At 51.1% G+C, this 16,798-nt stretch overlaps 1 protein-coding gene across 3 annotated transcripts in view; it reads right to left on the bottom strand.

Moving 5' to 3' along the window:
• Positions 1-2,424: 2,424 nt before the first annotated feature.
• UBA1 (ubiquitin like modifier activating enzyme 1) overlaps positions 2,425-16,798 on the bottom strand; it is a 284,616-nt gene continuing 270,242 nt past the window's right edge. For all 3 annotated transcript variants that reach the window (XM_086940309.1, XM_086940308.1, XM_086940310.1), the window contains exon 26: positions 2,425-3,514. In XM_086940309.1, coding sequence (XP_086796435.1) covers positions 3,379-3,514 — 136 coding nt within the window. In that variant the 3' untranslated portion in view covers positions 2,425-3,378. The remainder of the gene's footprint in view (positions 3,515-16,798) is intronic.

Below are 16,798 nucleotides of genomic sequence, written 5' to 3'. Positions count from 1 at the left end.
TTAAAGATATCCCCAACGCCGTGGTGCGTTCTTTCCATTCATTGACTGGGTACTCCTCCCGTACCATTCGGTAGGGACGATTCTATATAACTGTCGGCTTTTAGCAATCACTGCTTTTATTCCTGTAACGTGCGGTCAACATGGCCTTACTAGACATGATCGCTCACACCCAAGAGCCCATTTCTCACTGCTCACAGTAGATCCAGCGGGGCACTGTCACGGTGTCTCATGTAGAGCCACGCTGCGCGGGTATTTGGTCACAGCATTAAGAAAGGCGACCCTTCCATGATGTTCCTTCACCCTTAGTGTATAAGCAGAACTGGTCGTACACTTTTTCGACCTTAGAGCCACACTGCGAGCGGGCTTTGTCACCCCAGTTAGGAACGGCAAGCTGTTCTCTCACCCTGGATGTGTTAATTTAGGCGTATGCCTTTTTAAACTTGTGTAGTCTTGTGCACATGGCGTATTTTAACCACTTTATTTTGAACTCAACCCGGCCCTTAGCACGGATTGCATTTCCCTCCTATGGCCCTTCTGTAGATTGATTCACTCCATAGGCAGAAATGAATTTGGCTTAGCTCTCACGCTTTGACCTCCGGTTTCATGACCATGGTTTTCCAGCAGGATTTGGACTGCCATCGAACATTAATAATAGGGAAATCTTCCCATTTTCTGAGTAAGTTGGCACTACCCTTTATGGTATTTCCTATGCCCTATGTCCATCACCCCCCCCCCTTTTGTACCGCTTATGGCCGCCATAAGTGTGGCAGGGTATGCTCAGACGTGAGTCCCTTGCTCACTTTGCCACTGGATTCAAGCAAGCCAGGCTGTAGACGGCTGGAATGCCAGAAACTGGTCCTCGGAAGCTTGTTTCCGGTCCAGGGAAGACATGGCTTGGCAGTTCGGGCTGGACTGTTCCCATGAGGCACAGGGTCAGACTGATTTGCATATAGCCATGTCTGAACTGGGGTGGCAGAGTGGGCTAAAGAACGGTGATGGATTAAACCCAGATCTTTTGACTGGGTGCGAGTGTTTGATTGATTCAGATGCTCCGTCCATCACCACCCCCTTTTGTACCGCTATAATTCACTTGAGGCTCTACTGACAGACCCCTAACTCCTACAGATGTTCATCACTCTCTCCATCGTATTTCCTGGAGGCTTTGAGACCTATCGTTCTAGACGATAAGTTGCGCCTTTGAGCCTTTCCCGCGTAATCAGACATGGTAATTATAGTTCACCTTACCTACCTTTGTCCTGATCCCAAATAACGTCAGACCTGACAACTCAAACCTTTCATTTAATTTGTAGGTGCCCTTTCACTTACACTTCTGTCCTGAGGAAGACCCAATTTGTAAGGCTTTGACGAATACCTACACCAAGCAAGGGGTCGAAACACCACTGATGCCAGTAACACCAACAGTGCATGTTGCACTGTGACTTCCGTTTTACATGGCTGTATATCTATTTCAATGTAGTGTACTGTGATTTGGACTATTTTTTAAATGCGTGGCATTGAATAACATGCCCAACAATTTGATTGTGATAAATGCTAGTAATATTAGTCACTTACCTCACTGAATTCACTGTCCATTCCCCACCCACCCAGTTGGGCACACCAATGATGTTTTTCAATATTTTTTGTACATGGTTTCTTCAAAAAATTTGCAGCATATGTTCAGTGCGATTAAATAACACTTGAACAATATGTAAATTCTTTTCTTTGATTCATTGATTATTTAATTATACTGTCTTGGTAGATGTATTTTTTAATGGGACCACTTTTCCTATACTGGAAGAAAAAGTGACAACATCCTGGAAAAAGCAAACACTGATAGGGAGTGCAAGATTAAGTAAAGCATGTGAAATTTAAGCAAGAGCAACATGGTTACCTCAACCCTTTTACCTTATTCAGAAATCAAGTAGTGTTTTTGCCTCAAAAGTTAAGGACCGGACTACAGGGCCCGAAAGGGACCCGTTTCATTGTCCATTGCTTATACCCGTACAAATCGTAAGCATTATTGTAAAAAGACCGCATCCTTGAAAACAGAGCCACGCAACACATTCTTTTCCCATCAACCAGGCAATGCAGTACCTCCAGGATTTGTGCACTTAACCACGCTAATGTGTTTGGGTGTGAATAAATTCAATCTGGCCAATTAGCGACCATTCTGTCTTGCTTTATTTTGTTTTGTGTTTATTTTTCATATTTTGAACCTTTTATTCCAGAGGCTGCACTGTGGAAAAGAAAAATGTCAGAAAAAAGAAGGCAAAAGTGTTTACTTTTGGATCCATTTCACAGGGGAACAAATAAAAGAGATTGTGAACAGTTTTTTGAAGTCATGGTTTTCAGTAAGTGAGTAGGGGCGAACTACGTTTAGACAGCACACTTAAGAACAGCCAAAGGGGAAAAAAGAGAACAAAATTAGTTTTTGGAAACTTTTATTTCTCTTTTACTTATGGACTAAGTGCTTCCCATTAAATCACTCGCTTGACTTCTAGGTTTTCAACACAGGCTATAGAAACACTTGTCTTAAAGTTCAGCAGTTTTTAAAGATTCCATTCCATGAGTTCTCACTTTCTCCCAAACTGGCCTGCAAAGAGGTGCTCCCTCCTCCGTTTATCTTCTTGAAATCGGTTCCATTGCGTGCATTCCCCAACATACACAATATATAAGGAGGAGAAACAAGCTCAGTGTGAGGAAATGTTCCAGGGGGTGTGGGTGTCTGTTGCGAGCAGCAGAGAAAAGGTTCGATCAAGACACCAGCAACACCACTAAATTTACTAACCGACAAGGAAGGAAGGACAAGGTCTACTTTCATTTGTGAGAGATGCATAAATTAAAGGTGGCAGAGAGTACAGAGTAGCAAGTCACCACCATTAACAGTTTGTGGTGCCTCAATAACATGATGCAAGCACTGGTCTTCTGCTACTGATCCCCATGTGGTGCCACTGTGGGTTAGCCATTGGAAAAGATTTCCCAAGAGCAGCTTTCAGGAGGCAAAGTAATCTCAATTCTCACTACAAAAACTCCCCAGCTACTGCTCTGTCCTGCCCACAGCACACCTTTGCTGACCTGAACTTAATTTTATTGCATGAGAAAAAAAGTTTAGTTCTAAGGCAACACCAAAAACTAGAAGCCAGTGGGACTAAACAAAAAAAAAGTTACATCATGTATTGAGACCTTGGACTGTAGCTAGATAGCGTAAGTAAAGGACATCCGTGTTCAAGGAGGCCGAAAGAATTAGTCTCTCTGCTTGTAGCCTGGGCGCTCTGCAGCGCTCCCTCCTGTTCCCTTCACATCCTGCTCTCCCAGCTCCATCTGTACAAGTCATGTTGCGGTCTTCAGTCATGGAGCATGCCGTGCCAGTCTGTCAGTTTACCGGATAGTGTAGCGGACATATGGCACCTCCACATCCTCGTCGTTTTCATCATTGCAACAAAGCTCAAACACGAGGGCATTAACATGCTTTCCGATCTTCTTCTTGGACACTTTAGTGACAATCTCCGTCATCCTAATTGGAGAAGGAAATGCAAGACATTCAGGTGGTTGTTGGCAAGAATATATTCCTCTGGAATTTACAGTAAAAAAAAAAATGCAAACATGCATATTAATGTATACATGGGGACAAGGAAAGGGTACCATGTTATAAATTACCTCCACATAGAATACTCTATATGCACTATGACACGCCTGAGCCCACTTTGATAATAGCTGCAGAAGTCAATCTGGGAAAGCAGGACCTTAAATGTAAAGTTGTTGATGCTGAAAGTATTTAGTGACTATGTATTTTACACTTCTTTCCTATGCGAATACAAATCTAGGCAAATAATAGATCTGCACTCTCAGTGGTAAGGTAGACACAAACATCCTGTGTAACACCATTGTTCAGTAGCTGGCAAAATCTCATTTTTCTTATAAGACCAAGTCATGTAGAGTCAATTAGAGAATAGTAATGGTGGGAGCCAACAGGATGAGTCACCCAAATTCGGTAACTCTGTCCAACCAGTGTTCAGAGTTAAGGAAAAGGTTACCCCGTAAGCATTGTTTCGTAGCAATTAGTGGTGCAGATTCACATTACTTGCATACTCCTGCAACAGTGTTGGACTCTGACATTACAACTTTCTCGAAAGAAGCTTTGAGTCACAGTAATCTGCAGGACTCTTTCCTTGGTCTACTATGCGCATGGGCACAGTCTTAACCCTAGATTGTTTTTGTTTTGTTAAGCAACTAAAATATAAGTGCTGAGAACAGAGTATGTGCTCCGCACATTGTTACTTTATAAAAGGTATTTAATCAAAATAAGCCATCACTGCCAGTTTCCCGGGAGGAGGGCTGGTGCATGTGAATCCACACCACTACAAGCCACAAACCGATGTGTACAGGGTACCCTTTTCTGTGTGTACATGTGTGGCTGTAAATATAAATGCTTTGAATCGACTGTAAAGCAGTTTGTTTCTTGCAGTGGCTAGTGGGCAAATGTTACAGATGTTTGAAACAGTTTTTAGTAGTCTGGCCAACCACAGCTTGTTGATAAGCCAACATGTCCACACAGTAATATTTTGTGAACACGTGTGATGGTAACCAAGTAGCAGATTTACAAATCCGGTAATAGAATATCAACCAAGAAAGCCTTAGTAACTCTTTACATATAGGGGGTACCGAATATGCTACTTACCAGTATGCATCTGTTCTTGGCATGTAGGGCTGCTGACATTCATATCTGTGCATAGATCGCCGCCTAGTGTTGGGTCCGGATGATTGCACATTGTTGTCCTGGAAGAGTCTTCGAAGTATCACGAGATAGGTGGCTCCTCCCCTGGACTACAGTGCGCCTGGGCATCCTCTCCATCCTCAGATTGTTTTTCGCCATTGTGGCAGAGATGGAGTGTAATACAGTGAGTGATGTCCATGCTACATAGTAATTCTGAATGCTACAGCTGCTACATGCGCCGGGGAGGAGGGTGGGCGATATGAATGTCAGCAGCCCTACATGCCACGAACAGATGCATACTGGTAAGTAGCATATTCGGTTCAGGGCATGTGGGCTGCTGAATTCATATCTGTGCACAGATTACATAGCAGTCCCTCTTGTTAGCGGCGGCTGCCCGTGCCAGCTGCAGCAGTCTGAAAAAGAGTTTTGAGAACAGCCTGTCCTACAGCTGCCTGCTGTCTTAAATGTACATCTACGCAGTAGTGTTTCGTAAATGTATGTGTAGTGGACCATGTGGCTGCTTCACATATCTCTTCTAAAGGAATATTCCCCAGGAAAACCATGGATGCTCCTAACTTACATGTGGAGTGTGCTCTTGGCGGAATGGTTAGTGTGCGTTTAGCCTTTGCATAGCAAATCTGTATACACTTAACAATCCATCTGGCTATTCTTGCTTTGGAAATGGGGTTGCCTTTGTGCTGTGGAGAAAAGGCAACAAAATTGTTTTGTCTTCCTGATATCCTTTGTTCTGTCTATATAGTACATAAGAGCTCTCTTGACATCTAATGTGTGTAGAGATCTCTCTGCGACATTTTCCGGATTAGGATAGAAAACTGGCAGTTCTATGGTTTGGTTCATGTGGAACTGCGAAATCACATTAGGCATGAATGTAGGGTTGGTGCGTAGTACAACTATTTTCGTGGACCTGTATGAATGGCTCTTGAATGGTTAGTGCTTGGAGTTCACTAACTCTTCTTAGTGAGGTAATGGCTACTAGGAAAGCAACTTTCCAGGTCAGAAATTGAATCTCACTAGAGTGTAGAGGTTCAAAAGGTGGTCCCATCAGTCTGGTGAGGACCACATTCAGGTTCTAGACTGGTGAAGGTGGGTGTCTGGGAGGGATCACTCTTGAGTCCCTCCAGAAAAGCTTTAATGGCAGGCACTCTGAATAGTGAGAGGTGCAGCCTGTTCTGAAGATAAGCTGTTATTGCGGATAAATGTATACGAATGGAACTGTACGCCAGATTACATCTGTATAAGTGCAACAAATAACAGATAATGTTTTGAATAGATGCATCCAGTGGGTTGTCACTATAGTTACAATATATGACAAACCTTTTCCATTTAGCCGCATAACATGCTCTGGTTGTGGGTCTTCTTGCCTCCTTGATGATGTTCATACATTCTGGTGGCAAGTTGAGGTAGCCAAACTCTAAGACTTCAGGAGCCAGATCGCCAGGTTGAGCTGTTGCGGATCTGGGTGCTGAATTTCGCCATGGCTCTGCGTTAAAAGTCTGGGTGTTAGCCGCAGTCTTTGATGCGGTACCACGGAAAGTTCTACTAGCGTGGTGTACCATGGCTGGCGTGCCCACGTTGGAGCAACCAGGATGAGTGTCATCGAGTGTTGCTTCTGCGTGCGTGCCACCAGCGGTATTAGAAGCGCTGGGGGAAAACAGTACGCAAACCTGCCTGACCAGTTCATCCATATCGCATTGCCCTGTGACTGTGGATGTGGGAACCTGGCAGCGAAGCTTTGGCATTTTGCGTTTTCCCTTGTGGCAAATAGGTCTATCTCTGGATGACCCCACTGCTGGAAGTACGGTTGGAGAACTGATGGATATCTCTCCCACTTGTGCATCTGGTGGCTGTGTCTGCTGAGCAGGTCCTCTATCTGGTTGTCCTTGCCCTGGAGATGTTCCGCCATGAGGAAGATGTTCCTCTGAATGGCCCACTTCCACATGCTCTGAGCCAGATGAGAAAATTGTTGAGTGTGTTCCTCCCTGCTTCTGTATGTAGTACATGGCAGTCATGTTGTCCGTCCGGATCAACACGACCTTGTTGCACAGGTGTACATTGAAAGCTTTCATTGCCATGAAGATTGCCATCAATTCCAGAAGTTTGATGTGCATCTTCTTCTGCTGTGTCGTCCATAGTCCCTGCACTGTGTAATGGAGTACATGAGCTCCCCATCCTTGGAGAGATGCGTCCGTCGTCAGTATAAAATGTGGTACAGGCTCTTGGAACGGTCGGCCCTTGCAAAGGTTTTGTGGGTACCACCAATGCAGAGAGTTGTATGCCCAACCGCTCACCAACACTAGGTCTTTCCTTTGTCCTTGAGCCCGATTCCACTGATGTGCCAAGCACACCTGAAGCGGGCGCATATGTAGTCTCGTGTGCGGGACTATGAAGATGCAGGAGGCCATCATGCCAATCAACTGCATGAACACTCTTGCTGGAAGCGAGTGTTGGGGCCTGAATTTTTGTATCAGCAATTGCATGCTGTTTATCCTCACTGAATTTGGCTGAGCTTTGGCTGCTAGAGTGTCTATTGTCGGGCCCAGGTACTGTCGCACGTGGGCGGGCTGGAGATGTGACTTTGGATAATTCAGCGAGAATCCCAGACTGTGAAGAAGATTAATGGTGTGGGACATGTGGCTGGCACACTGCTGGGCCTTCTTTGCTTGAATAAGCCAGTCGTCCAGATAAGGGTAGACATGTATGTGCTGTCTCCTTAGGTGTGCTGCTATTGTCGCCAGGCACTTTGTGAACACCTCGGGTGCCGTCGTTACTCCGAAAGGGAAGACTTTAAACTGATAATGTTGGTTTTGAATAGTGAAACGGAGATACTTTGTGTGATGGGTGTATGGGTATATGGAAATACGCATCTTTTAGATCTAGTGTTGCGAGGGAGTCTCCCTGACTGAGTAACGGTAGAACCGGCTGTAAGGTGAGCATATGAAAACGCTCTGACAATGTATCTGTTTAGAGGCCTTAGGTCCAGTATGGGTCTGAGAGACCCGTCCTTTTTGGGTATTAAGAAATACAGAGAGTACACCCCTGAGCCTTGCTCTTCTACAGGCACGAGCTCTATGGCTCCTTTTTGCAGCATGCGGACGACCTCCTGCTGCAATAAGTTTAAGTGCTCTGCGGACATAGGACGGTGTCTTGGTGGTATGTTTGGTGGGGTGGATGTCAGCTCTAGACAGTACCCGTACTGGACAATGTCTCTCACCCACCCGTCTGTGGTGATGGATTTCCAGACCGGCAGGAACTGTTGCAGTCGCCCCCCGACAGGTGTTATATGGTCGGGGCAGTGACAGGGCGTCACTGTTTGTTATTGGCAGAGGATCTGGAATTTTTGTTTCCTCTTCCTCTGCCCTTGATGTTGTTTCCACGATATCCACCCGTTGCACAAGTTACTACTTGTGTAACGATATATCTGTAAGAGACATTAGTTAGTGATAGATTCCTTACCTTAGAATATCCCCAGGCGTCAGACTGGATCCGGAAATTTTTGCGTAGCAATACCCCTGCGCGCTGTTAGGCGTCGTCTGCGGCTCCGCGTCCGTCGTCGGCGTCGTGAGCGCCGGGATGACGTCATCGGAGTATATAGACGGCGCCCATGCGCGCTGACGTCAGTTCTGATAACACAGCTTTTCCGCGCCAGATACGCAGAGCCATGATAGAACTAACACTGGTGCCATTGAAACTAGGGCCCTGAAAGGGGATGACCTTAACCCTAAATATCGGTTCGCAGAACGGGGAGGATGGGAGGGCGGTAAGGAATCTATCACTAACTAATGTCTCTTACAGATATATCGTTACACAAGTAGTAACTTGTGCATCTGAAAGAGACACGTTAGTGATAGATTCCTTACCTTAGAATAGATACCCCAGCAATACCAACCCCGGTGGTGGGTCTGCGAACCAATATCACACCAGAAAGTCCTGGAGGACGGAACGGCCAAAGAAGCCATCCCTCCGGACTTGACTGTCCAGGCAGTAGTGTCTTGCGAACGTGTGCAGCGAGGCCCACGTGGCTGCCTGACAGATGTCCTGCAGGGGGACACCGCGGCCCAGGGCAGTTGTTGTTGCCGTGGCCCGAGTGGAGTGAGCCCGCAATCCAGCCGGGGGCTCCTTCCTCGCCATGGAGTAGCATGCTTGGATGCACAAGATGATCCACCTGGAGATGGTCCTCTTGTGTACAGCCTTTCCCTTCTTCGCGCCCACGTAACCAACGAAGAGTTGGTCATCCACCCGGAATTGGCGAGTGCGGTCCAGGTAGTAGGAGAGCGCACGTTTTGGATCCAGACGGTGGAGCCTCTCCTCCTCTTTCGAGGGATGCGGAGGCGGAAAGAAGGTGGGCAAGGTGATGGACTGCCCGATGTGGAAGGCCGTGACAACCTTGGGCAGAAAGGAAGGTCGTGTACGCAACACCACCTTATCAGGATGAACAGACAGGAAAGGCGGAGAAGAAGAAAGAGCCTGGAGCTCACTCACCCTCCTGGCAGAGGTGATGGCAACCAGGAAGGCCGTCTTCAGCGTAAGGAGGCGAAGAGGACAGTTATGAAGTGGCTCAAAGGGAGCACACATCAGATAGGTGAGAACAAGGTTCAAGTCCCACTGGGGCATCACGAAAGGAACAGGAGGGAACATGTGTGTGATGCCCTTCAGAAATCTACTCACTATAGGGGACTTGAACAAAGAAGGCTGATCAGGTAGCCTCAAGAAGGCTGAAAGAGCAGAGAGGTACCCTTTAAGAGTGCCCAGAGCAGAGCCCTGCTGGGCAAGGGAAAGAAGAAAGAGCAGCACTTCCGAAAGGGGTGCAGAGAGGGGATCCACAGCCTTTGCTGCGCACCATGCCACAAATCTATTCCACCGGCAGGCGTATACCGACTTAGTGGAGGGACGCCTGGCTGCCAGAATGATGTCACAGACTTCGGGAGGCAAGTCAAATGGCCTCAACTGCCGCCGCTCAATCTCCAAGCTTGTAGGTGGAGACTGGACAGGTTCGGGTGCAGGACCGTCCCCTGCTGCTGCGACAGAAGGTCCTCCCGAAGAGGCAGACGAATCGGGGGATCGACTGACATGCTGAGTAGCTCGGGATACCAGTATCTTCGAGCCCAGTCCGGAGCCACAAGGATAACTTGGGCCCGGTCGCGCTTGATCTTCTTCAGCACTCTGGGCAGAAGTGGTATAGGCGGAAAGGCGTACAACAGGCCGCAGCTCCACTCGCGACGAAAAGCGTCTCCGAGCGAGTGCCGCCTTGGAAACTCCAACGCGCAGAACTGCTGACATTGCGCGTTCTCTTCTGTGGCGAATAGATCTAACCAAGGCTCTCCCCACTGTCGAAAGAGACCTTGCGCCACGTCCGAGTTTAGACGCCATTCGTGATCCATCATGCACCGGCGGCTGAGTTCGTCCGCCCTGGCATTCAGAGAACCTGCCAGGTGTTGAACCACCAGAGTCACGCCCTGATGTTCCAGCCACTGCCAGAGGCGCAGAGCCTCCTGGCAAAGGGTCCACGACCCCACACCGCCCTGTTTGTTGCAGTACCACATGGCGGTGGTGTTGTCGGTGAACACTTGCACCACGCTCCCCCTGACAGAGGGGAGGAATGCCTTCAGTGCAAGACGAATCGCCCGCAGCTCCAGAAGGTTGATGTGGAGCCGGGACTCCGCCGGAGACCAGAGGCCTCTGATCTCCGCCTCTCCCATGTGGCCTCCCCAGCCCTGGAGGGACGCGTCCGTCACAACTACGTGCTCCGGCTGGGGTAGAGAGAGGGGTCTGCCACTGACCCAGTCGCGGTCCGTGAGCCACCACTGCAGTTGTCTCGCAGTGCCCTCCGAGATCAGGACATGATCGGACAGGTTGCCCTGATGCTGGGCCCACTGAAACTTCAGGTCCCACTGCAGAGCCCGCATCCGCCACCTGGCGTGACGCACCAGAAGGATGCAGGAGGCCATCAGTCCCAGAAGCCGCAGCGTCAACCTGACCGAGACCCGGGATAACGGCCCGAAGATAGGAATCAGAGCCTGAATATCCCGAACCCGCTGCTCGGGTGGGTAAACCCGAAACTGCGCCGAGTCGAGAACCGCTCCGATGAAAAGGAGCTTCTGAGAGGGACACAGGTGTGACTTCGGCACATTGATGGAGAACCCCAGCAAGTGCAGGAGGTCGGCCGTAGTCTGGAGGTGGCTGACGACTGTCTGGGGCGAGCCCGCCTTCAACAACCAGTCGTCGAGGTAGGGGAAGACTGACACCCCTTGCCTGCGCAGATGGGCTGCGACCACCGCCATCACCTTCGTGAACACCCGTGGGGCGCTGGTAAGGCCGAAGGGGAGCACGGTAAACTGAAAGTGCTCGTGGCCTACCGTGAACCGCAGGTAACGCCGGTGGGCCGGCAGGACGGGGATGTGGAAATAGGCGTCCTGCAAGTCCAACGCTACCATCCAGTCTCCTGGGTCCAGGGCAGCCAGGACCTGAGCCAAAGTGAGCATCTTGAACTTCTCCGTACGGAGGAAGCCGTTGACGTTCCGCAGATCCAAGATAGGGCGTAGGCCCCCTTTGCCCTTCTTGGGTACCAGAAAGTAGTGGGAGTAACAGCCACGTCCTACTTCTGGCCCAGGAACGCGCTCGATGGCCCCCTTGGCCAAGAGGGCCGAAACTTCCTCTTGCAGAAGTCGCAAGTGATCCCCCGACACACGGTGGCATTGAGGCGGCATGGATGGAGGGGAAGACTCGAAGGGGAGGGAGAAACCCCTTCGGACAATTTGCAGCACCCACCTGTCCGAAGTGACTGTATGCCAGTGGGAGAGGTGATGGCGAACCCTGCCTCCCACAGGCGTCACATGGGCCTGAAAACTCGGACTAGGAAGGTTTTGAGGCGGGGGCTGCTGAGGGAGGTGTGGACTGGCCTCGCCGCTGGCCCCGACCACCGCCACGGCGGTTCCCACGGCCGCCACCGCGTTGCTGAACATTCTGCGGCGCGTGGCTGACGGTCCGTGGTGGGGCGCCCCTTCCGTGGCCACGAAAGGAGCGAAAGGCACCCGATTGCTGGCGTGGGGCCGCAAGACCCAAGGACTTGGCCGTGGCCCTGGAGTCCTTAAAACGTTCCAGCGCATGGTCTGCCTTGTCGCCGAAGAGGCGACGGCCATCAAACGGCATGTCCAGGAGAGTAGCCTGGACATCGGCCGAGAAATTGGCGGACCTCAACCAGGCGTGGCGTCGAACCGCCACCGTCGTTGCCATCGCCCTGCCCAGTGAGTCCGTGGTATCCAGCCCACACCGGATGGAAAAGCGTGCTGCATCTCGGCCGTCCGCAAGGGTTTGGCTGAGTTTAGCCCTGACCTCCTCAGAGCATTGTGGCAGCACCTCCGCAACCGTGTCCCACAGAGTGTGGGTGTAGCGGCCCAAGAGACAGTTGGTGTTCACTGACCGGAGCCCTAGGCTCACAGACGAGAAGACCTTCTTCCCGAACTGCTCATATCTCTTGGATTCCCGATCGGGCGGGGCCGTCGGGAATGCGGTCTGGGAAGTGGAGGCCTGGATGACCAGGCTCTCGGGGGTGGGGTGGGTGGACAAAAAGCAAGGGTCGCCCGGTGCCGGGCGGTAGCGTCTGGCCACGTTCCTATCCACAGGGGGACCTGTGGCGGGCTTGGACCAAGTGCCCAGTAGAACGTCACACAAGGCCTCATTGAACGGCAGAAGGGGCTCCGCGGAGCCGGACTGCTGTTTGAGTACCTCAGTGAGGAGATTAGTCCTCACGGCCGCGACGGGGAGCTCAAGGTGTAGGGCCTTAGCTGCCTTCGTCAACACTACACTGTAGGCAGAACCCGCCTCCGAAGCCACAGTCGGGGGCGACGTAAATCCAGTGTCTGGCGATGTGTCAATACCACTGGCCTCCCCAAGCTCATATGTCCAGTCCTGATGAGACTGGCAATCACGTGCCAGAGGGTCCTCGGACCCCTCCCACTGCTCCTCGTCACCCAGCTCCTGGAGACCAGGATCAACAGCCAGGGCCTCCTCGTGGAGATAGAATTCTCCGACGGCCGACGGAATCGGCGCCCAGCGGCGCCCCTCCGACGCCTGAGGCGGACCGTAGGAAGCATTGGGGTCGGCAACCACTACGGCTGCCGGGGACGACACCTGAAGGGACGGCGCCGGTGAGGTCGTAAGGTCGACCGGCGAGGTCCCGGATCCGGAGCCGGATCCAGCGAGGTCGCGCGGCGCCGGGACTGAAGTCGCCAGCGGCGCCGGGCCCGAAGTACCCGACGTCGTCGGGGCCGAAGCGCCCGACCCGGAAGGACCTCCAGACGGAGCCGATCGGCCCGAAGGCGCCACGGGAACCGACTGAGGAGGGAGGGCCCTCATGGCCATGAGGTACCTCTCGACCTCCTCCTGCGACGCGCCGTGCCCAGGGACCCGAAGGTGTGGGGCAGGCGGCGACGCTTGCGACTCCCGCGGAGCCGCGTGGGCGGTGTCGCCCGAATCCCCGGTCGCATCGAGCGAGCGACGGGGCGGGTCGGAGGACCGATGGTGTCGCTCCGACCTCTCATGCCTCTTACCTGAGGACTTGGATCCAGACGATCGGTGACCACTCCCGGAGCGTCGATGACTCCGACCTCGCGACCTGTCCCTCGACCTCCCGTGGGACCGGGACCGGGACCTGGAGCGGCGCGGGGCCGACTGCCTCAGCTCGAGACGCTTGCGGGACCGCTCCCGCCTAGCCTTCGACGTCAGGGCCCGGCAGTCGTCACAGGTTCGATCGTCGTGGTCGAGGCCTAAGCACTTCAGGCACCGGCGATGGGGGTCCGTGACCGACATGAGTCGGCCGCACTTCGAGCAAGGCTTGAACCCGGGCATCCCTGGCACCGATAGTCGAGAATCGACTAAGTAGAGGATCAAAAAGATCAAAAAAGTTTTCAGTCAAAAAGTGACTGGGGGTAGAGCTTCTTCCGGATCTGCGCTAGCTGGCGCGGAAAAAAGAAGAACTGACGTCAGCGCGCATGGGCGCCGTCTATATACTCCGATGACGTCATCCCGGCGCTCACGACGCCGACGACGGACGCGGAGCCGCAGACGACGCCTAACAGCGCGCAGGGGTATTGCTACGCAAAAATTTCCGGATCCAGTCTGACGCCTGGGGATATTCTAAGGTAAGGAATCTATCACTAACGTGTCTCTTTCAGATGTGTTTATTGTAGGTGGTTTGTGTACCTCCTTTATTATACTGTGTCTGCTGTGTGTTTTGGCCTCTTGAAGGTCTTCTATTATTGGAGCGACAAAAGGAGCCACCCCGAAACTGCAGTGACTGGAGAGCCCCCATAGACTTTGCAGTCTTGGTGTCTTTATTAATCTTTTCAAGGGTGGTGTCAACCTCGGGTCCAAATAAGTAGTCCGGGTTAACTGGCTGATTGAGGATAGTAGTTTGTATCTCTGGTTTGAATCCCGAGATTCTTAACCAGGCATGTCTCCTTAACATGACGCTAGTGTTAATGGCTCTGGCTGCAGTGTCAGCTGCGTCTAGCGCGCACTTGATGGAAGCATTGGTTATAAGCTTCCCTTCTTGGATTAGTAGCTCCGCTCCCTCCTTGTACTCATCTGGTAGGTGTTGCAACAGTGTCTCAAGGGTATCATAATGGGCCCTGGCATATCTGGCTAATAGTGCCTGAGTGTTGGCAATGCGCCAGATGTTAGCTGCCTGCGCTGCCACCCTTTTCCCCGAAGTTTCCAGTACTTTTGACTCCTTGTCAGGAGGAGGAGCATCACCTGTAGTCTGGGAGTTTGCTCTTACGTGCATTAGAAACAACTAAGGAGTCCAATGGCAACTGTCCTCTTATATAAGTTGGGTCCACAGGTGCCGGCCTATATTATTTTCCAATTCTAGGGTTTAACACCCTTGCTCTGGTGGTCTCCTTAAAAATGTCATCAGCATGCTTAAGGACGCCTTTCAGCATGGTCAGAGTCTTGACGGTTCTTTCCGAAGTGGAAAAGGTGTCGAACAGAAAATCTTCCTCAATAGGGTCAGCATGTAGTTGCACATCATGGTTACCCGCCGCTCTTTCAATAAGGGCGTTAAAGGCAGTAGTGTCCTCAGTAGGAGAAGTTCTTATATTGTATGTATGTGTGCCTGGGGCATTCTGTGGATCCCTTGGCTCAGCTGGGTCTGCCCATGGTTGGTTCTGATCGTCGGGATCAGTGTCCACATAAGTGTCATCCTCATTATCGCCATCCCCTGCATCCACATCGGAGTATGTGGGTGAGAAAGACGGAGGTTCTTGTCCATAGGACTGCAGAGGTTCCATAAGAACTGGTGATGTGGTTGAATCCCTCTTCTTCTTTAATGGAATCTTATATGAATCCATGGGTGTTTCTGGTATTATTTTCCTCTTATACATGGATAGTCTACCAGTGTCCGAGTCGATGAACTGCCTCGACTCCTGTTCTTCAGGCTCTTCTGTAGCCCCTAGTCCCATCGACACTCCTTTAATAGCTCCAATACTTTTTTTCGGTTTGAACATTTTCGGTCGCACCATCGTTCGGTCGCACCATCGGTGGCAACCCGAATTTGATTGGTGTCGATGCGGTCTGAATTTTTCCGACCAACTTCGGGGTTGGGGCCTTCTTTGGTCCGACCGCTGCAGCCTTTTCTTTGATGCGTTGGAGGGACTCCGACACCTGTTTGGATACGAATGGGGTCGGCTGCGTCGACTCGACAGGGTCCTTGGAGCCAGTCTTTGTCTTGGTCTCGGGCCTTGTCCGAGGATCGACCCCCTCTCACGGCTCAAGCCTTTTGTCTGCGTTGACTCTTTTTGGCACAAACTTCTTTGGTTCGACAGCCTTGACCTGGATCTTCGGTGCCCCAACCTTCGGCTCGATACCTTATTGAACTCCTCGGTATTGATGGCCTTCTTCTGTTTCTTCGGCTCCGAGGGGTTGGAGGCCTTGGAACTGACCAGAGTTAGCTGCACTTTTGGTTTCGTTTTGGTAGTGATGCTTTCGGTTTCTTTGGATTGACCGATGGCATTTTCGATACCGATGGCTCTTTATATAGGCCCATAGCCGGGCCTTTATGCGGGGCTGTAGAACGATTCGATAGATCTTGGGTAAGGCCTTGTGGCGATCCCTCGACCTGAGCTTCATAGAGTGCTTCATTGTCGCCCCCCGTATCAACGGTTGGGCCTAGCTCCTCGCCTGAGCTATCTTCTACGGCCCCAAGGGCCTCTGCGTCATCCCCTACCTTATCGTCAACATTTTCTTCTTCTTCCAATATCTCTTCATCTCCGGCGTCATACTCTGAGTCATGCTCCGAAACAGGATCCGAGTGTTCTTCCAGATCCTCCAGATCAATGACCTCTTCGTCTTCGGTCCCGAAGATGTTTTTGGATTAGGCGCTGGTCTCTGCGACTAATCGAGCCGCGCGTCGAATCCGAAGAGTTTTCGTCGACCTGAACTGGGCACAGGCCATACAGTTGGCTTCGTTGTGATCCGGGGGCAGGCACTTGTTGCACACCGGGTGGACATCGATGTGCGGGTATTTTGCATTGCAAAGTGGACACCTCTTGAATGGGCTTCTTTCCATCGTAGATCGGGTCGAGTGTGGAAAGAAAAATCGTCTGATTCCTCCATGTCCTCTCGAAGCAAAGTTACCGGTACCGAACAAAACGATACCGACGCTGTCGAAAGCCTTTTGGCTTTGTATAAAGTTTTCCTAACTTGAGCTAAGATAGTAACATCCGAACCCAATGGCGTAAAAAAAACAATCTGAGGATGGAGAGGATGCCCATGCGCACTGTAGTCTAGGGGAGGAGCCATCTATCTCGTGATGCTTCGAAGACTCTTCCAGGACAACAATGTGCAATCATGTATGTATGTATGTATGTATGTATGTGTGTTCTTACATAGCGCTCGACTTACCCTAGGGCATCTGGGCGCTTGCCTTGGGTACCCGTCCTGGCTTTTTCCCTGTGAGATAACCCGTACTGGGCATCCCCAGGGTGAAAGCCAGGCATCCCGCCGCAGGGGGGCCGTTGTGGAGATTAAGCAAGCTAATGCCCAGAGTTGCAGAGTGTGAACCCATGA

The sequence above is a fragment of the Lissotriton vulgaris genome, chromosome 10, assembly GCF_964263255.1.
Source record: "Lissotriton vulgaris chromosome 10, aLisVul1.2, whole genome shotgun sequence".
Lineage (NCBI taxonomy): Eukaryota > Metazoa > Chordata > Amphibia > Caudata > Salamandridae > Lissotriton > Lissotriton vulgaris.
Note: the sequence above shows the minus strand (reverse complement) of the source record. Positions and strands in the feature narration are given on the sequence as shown.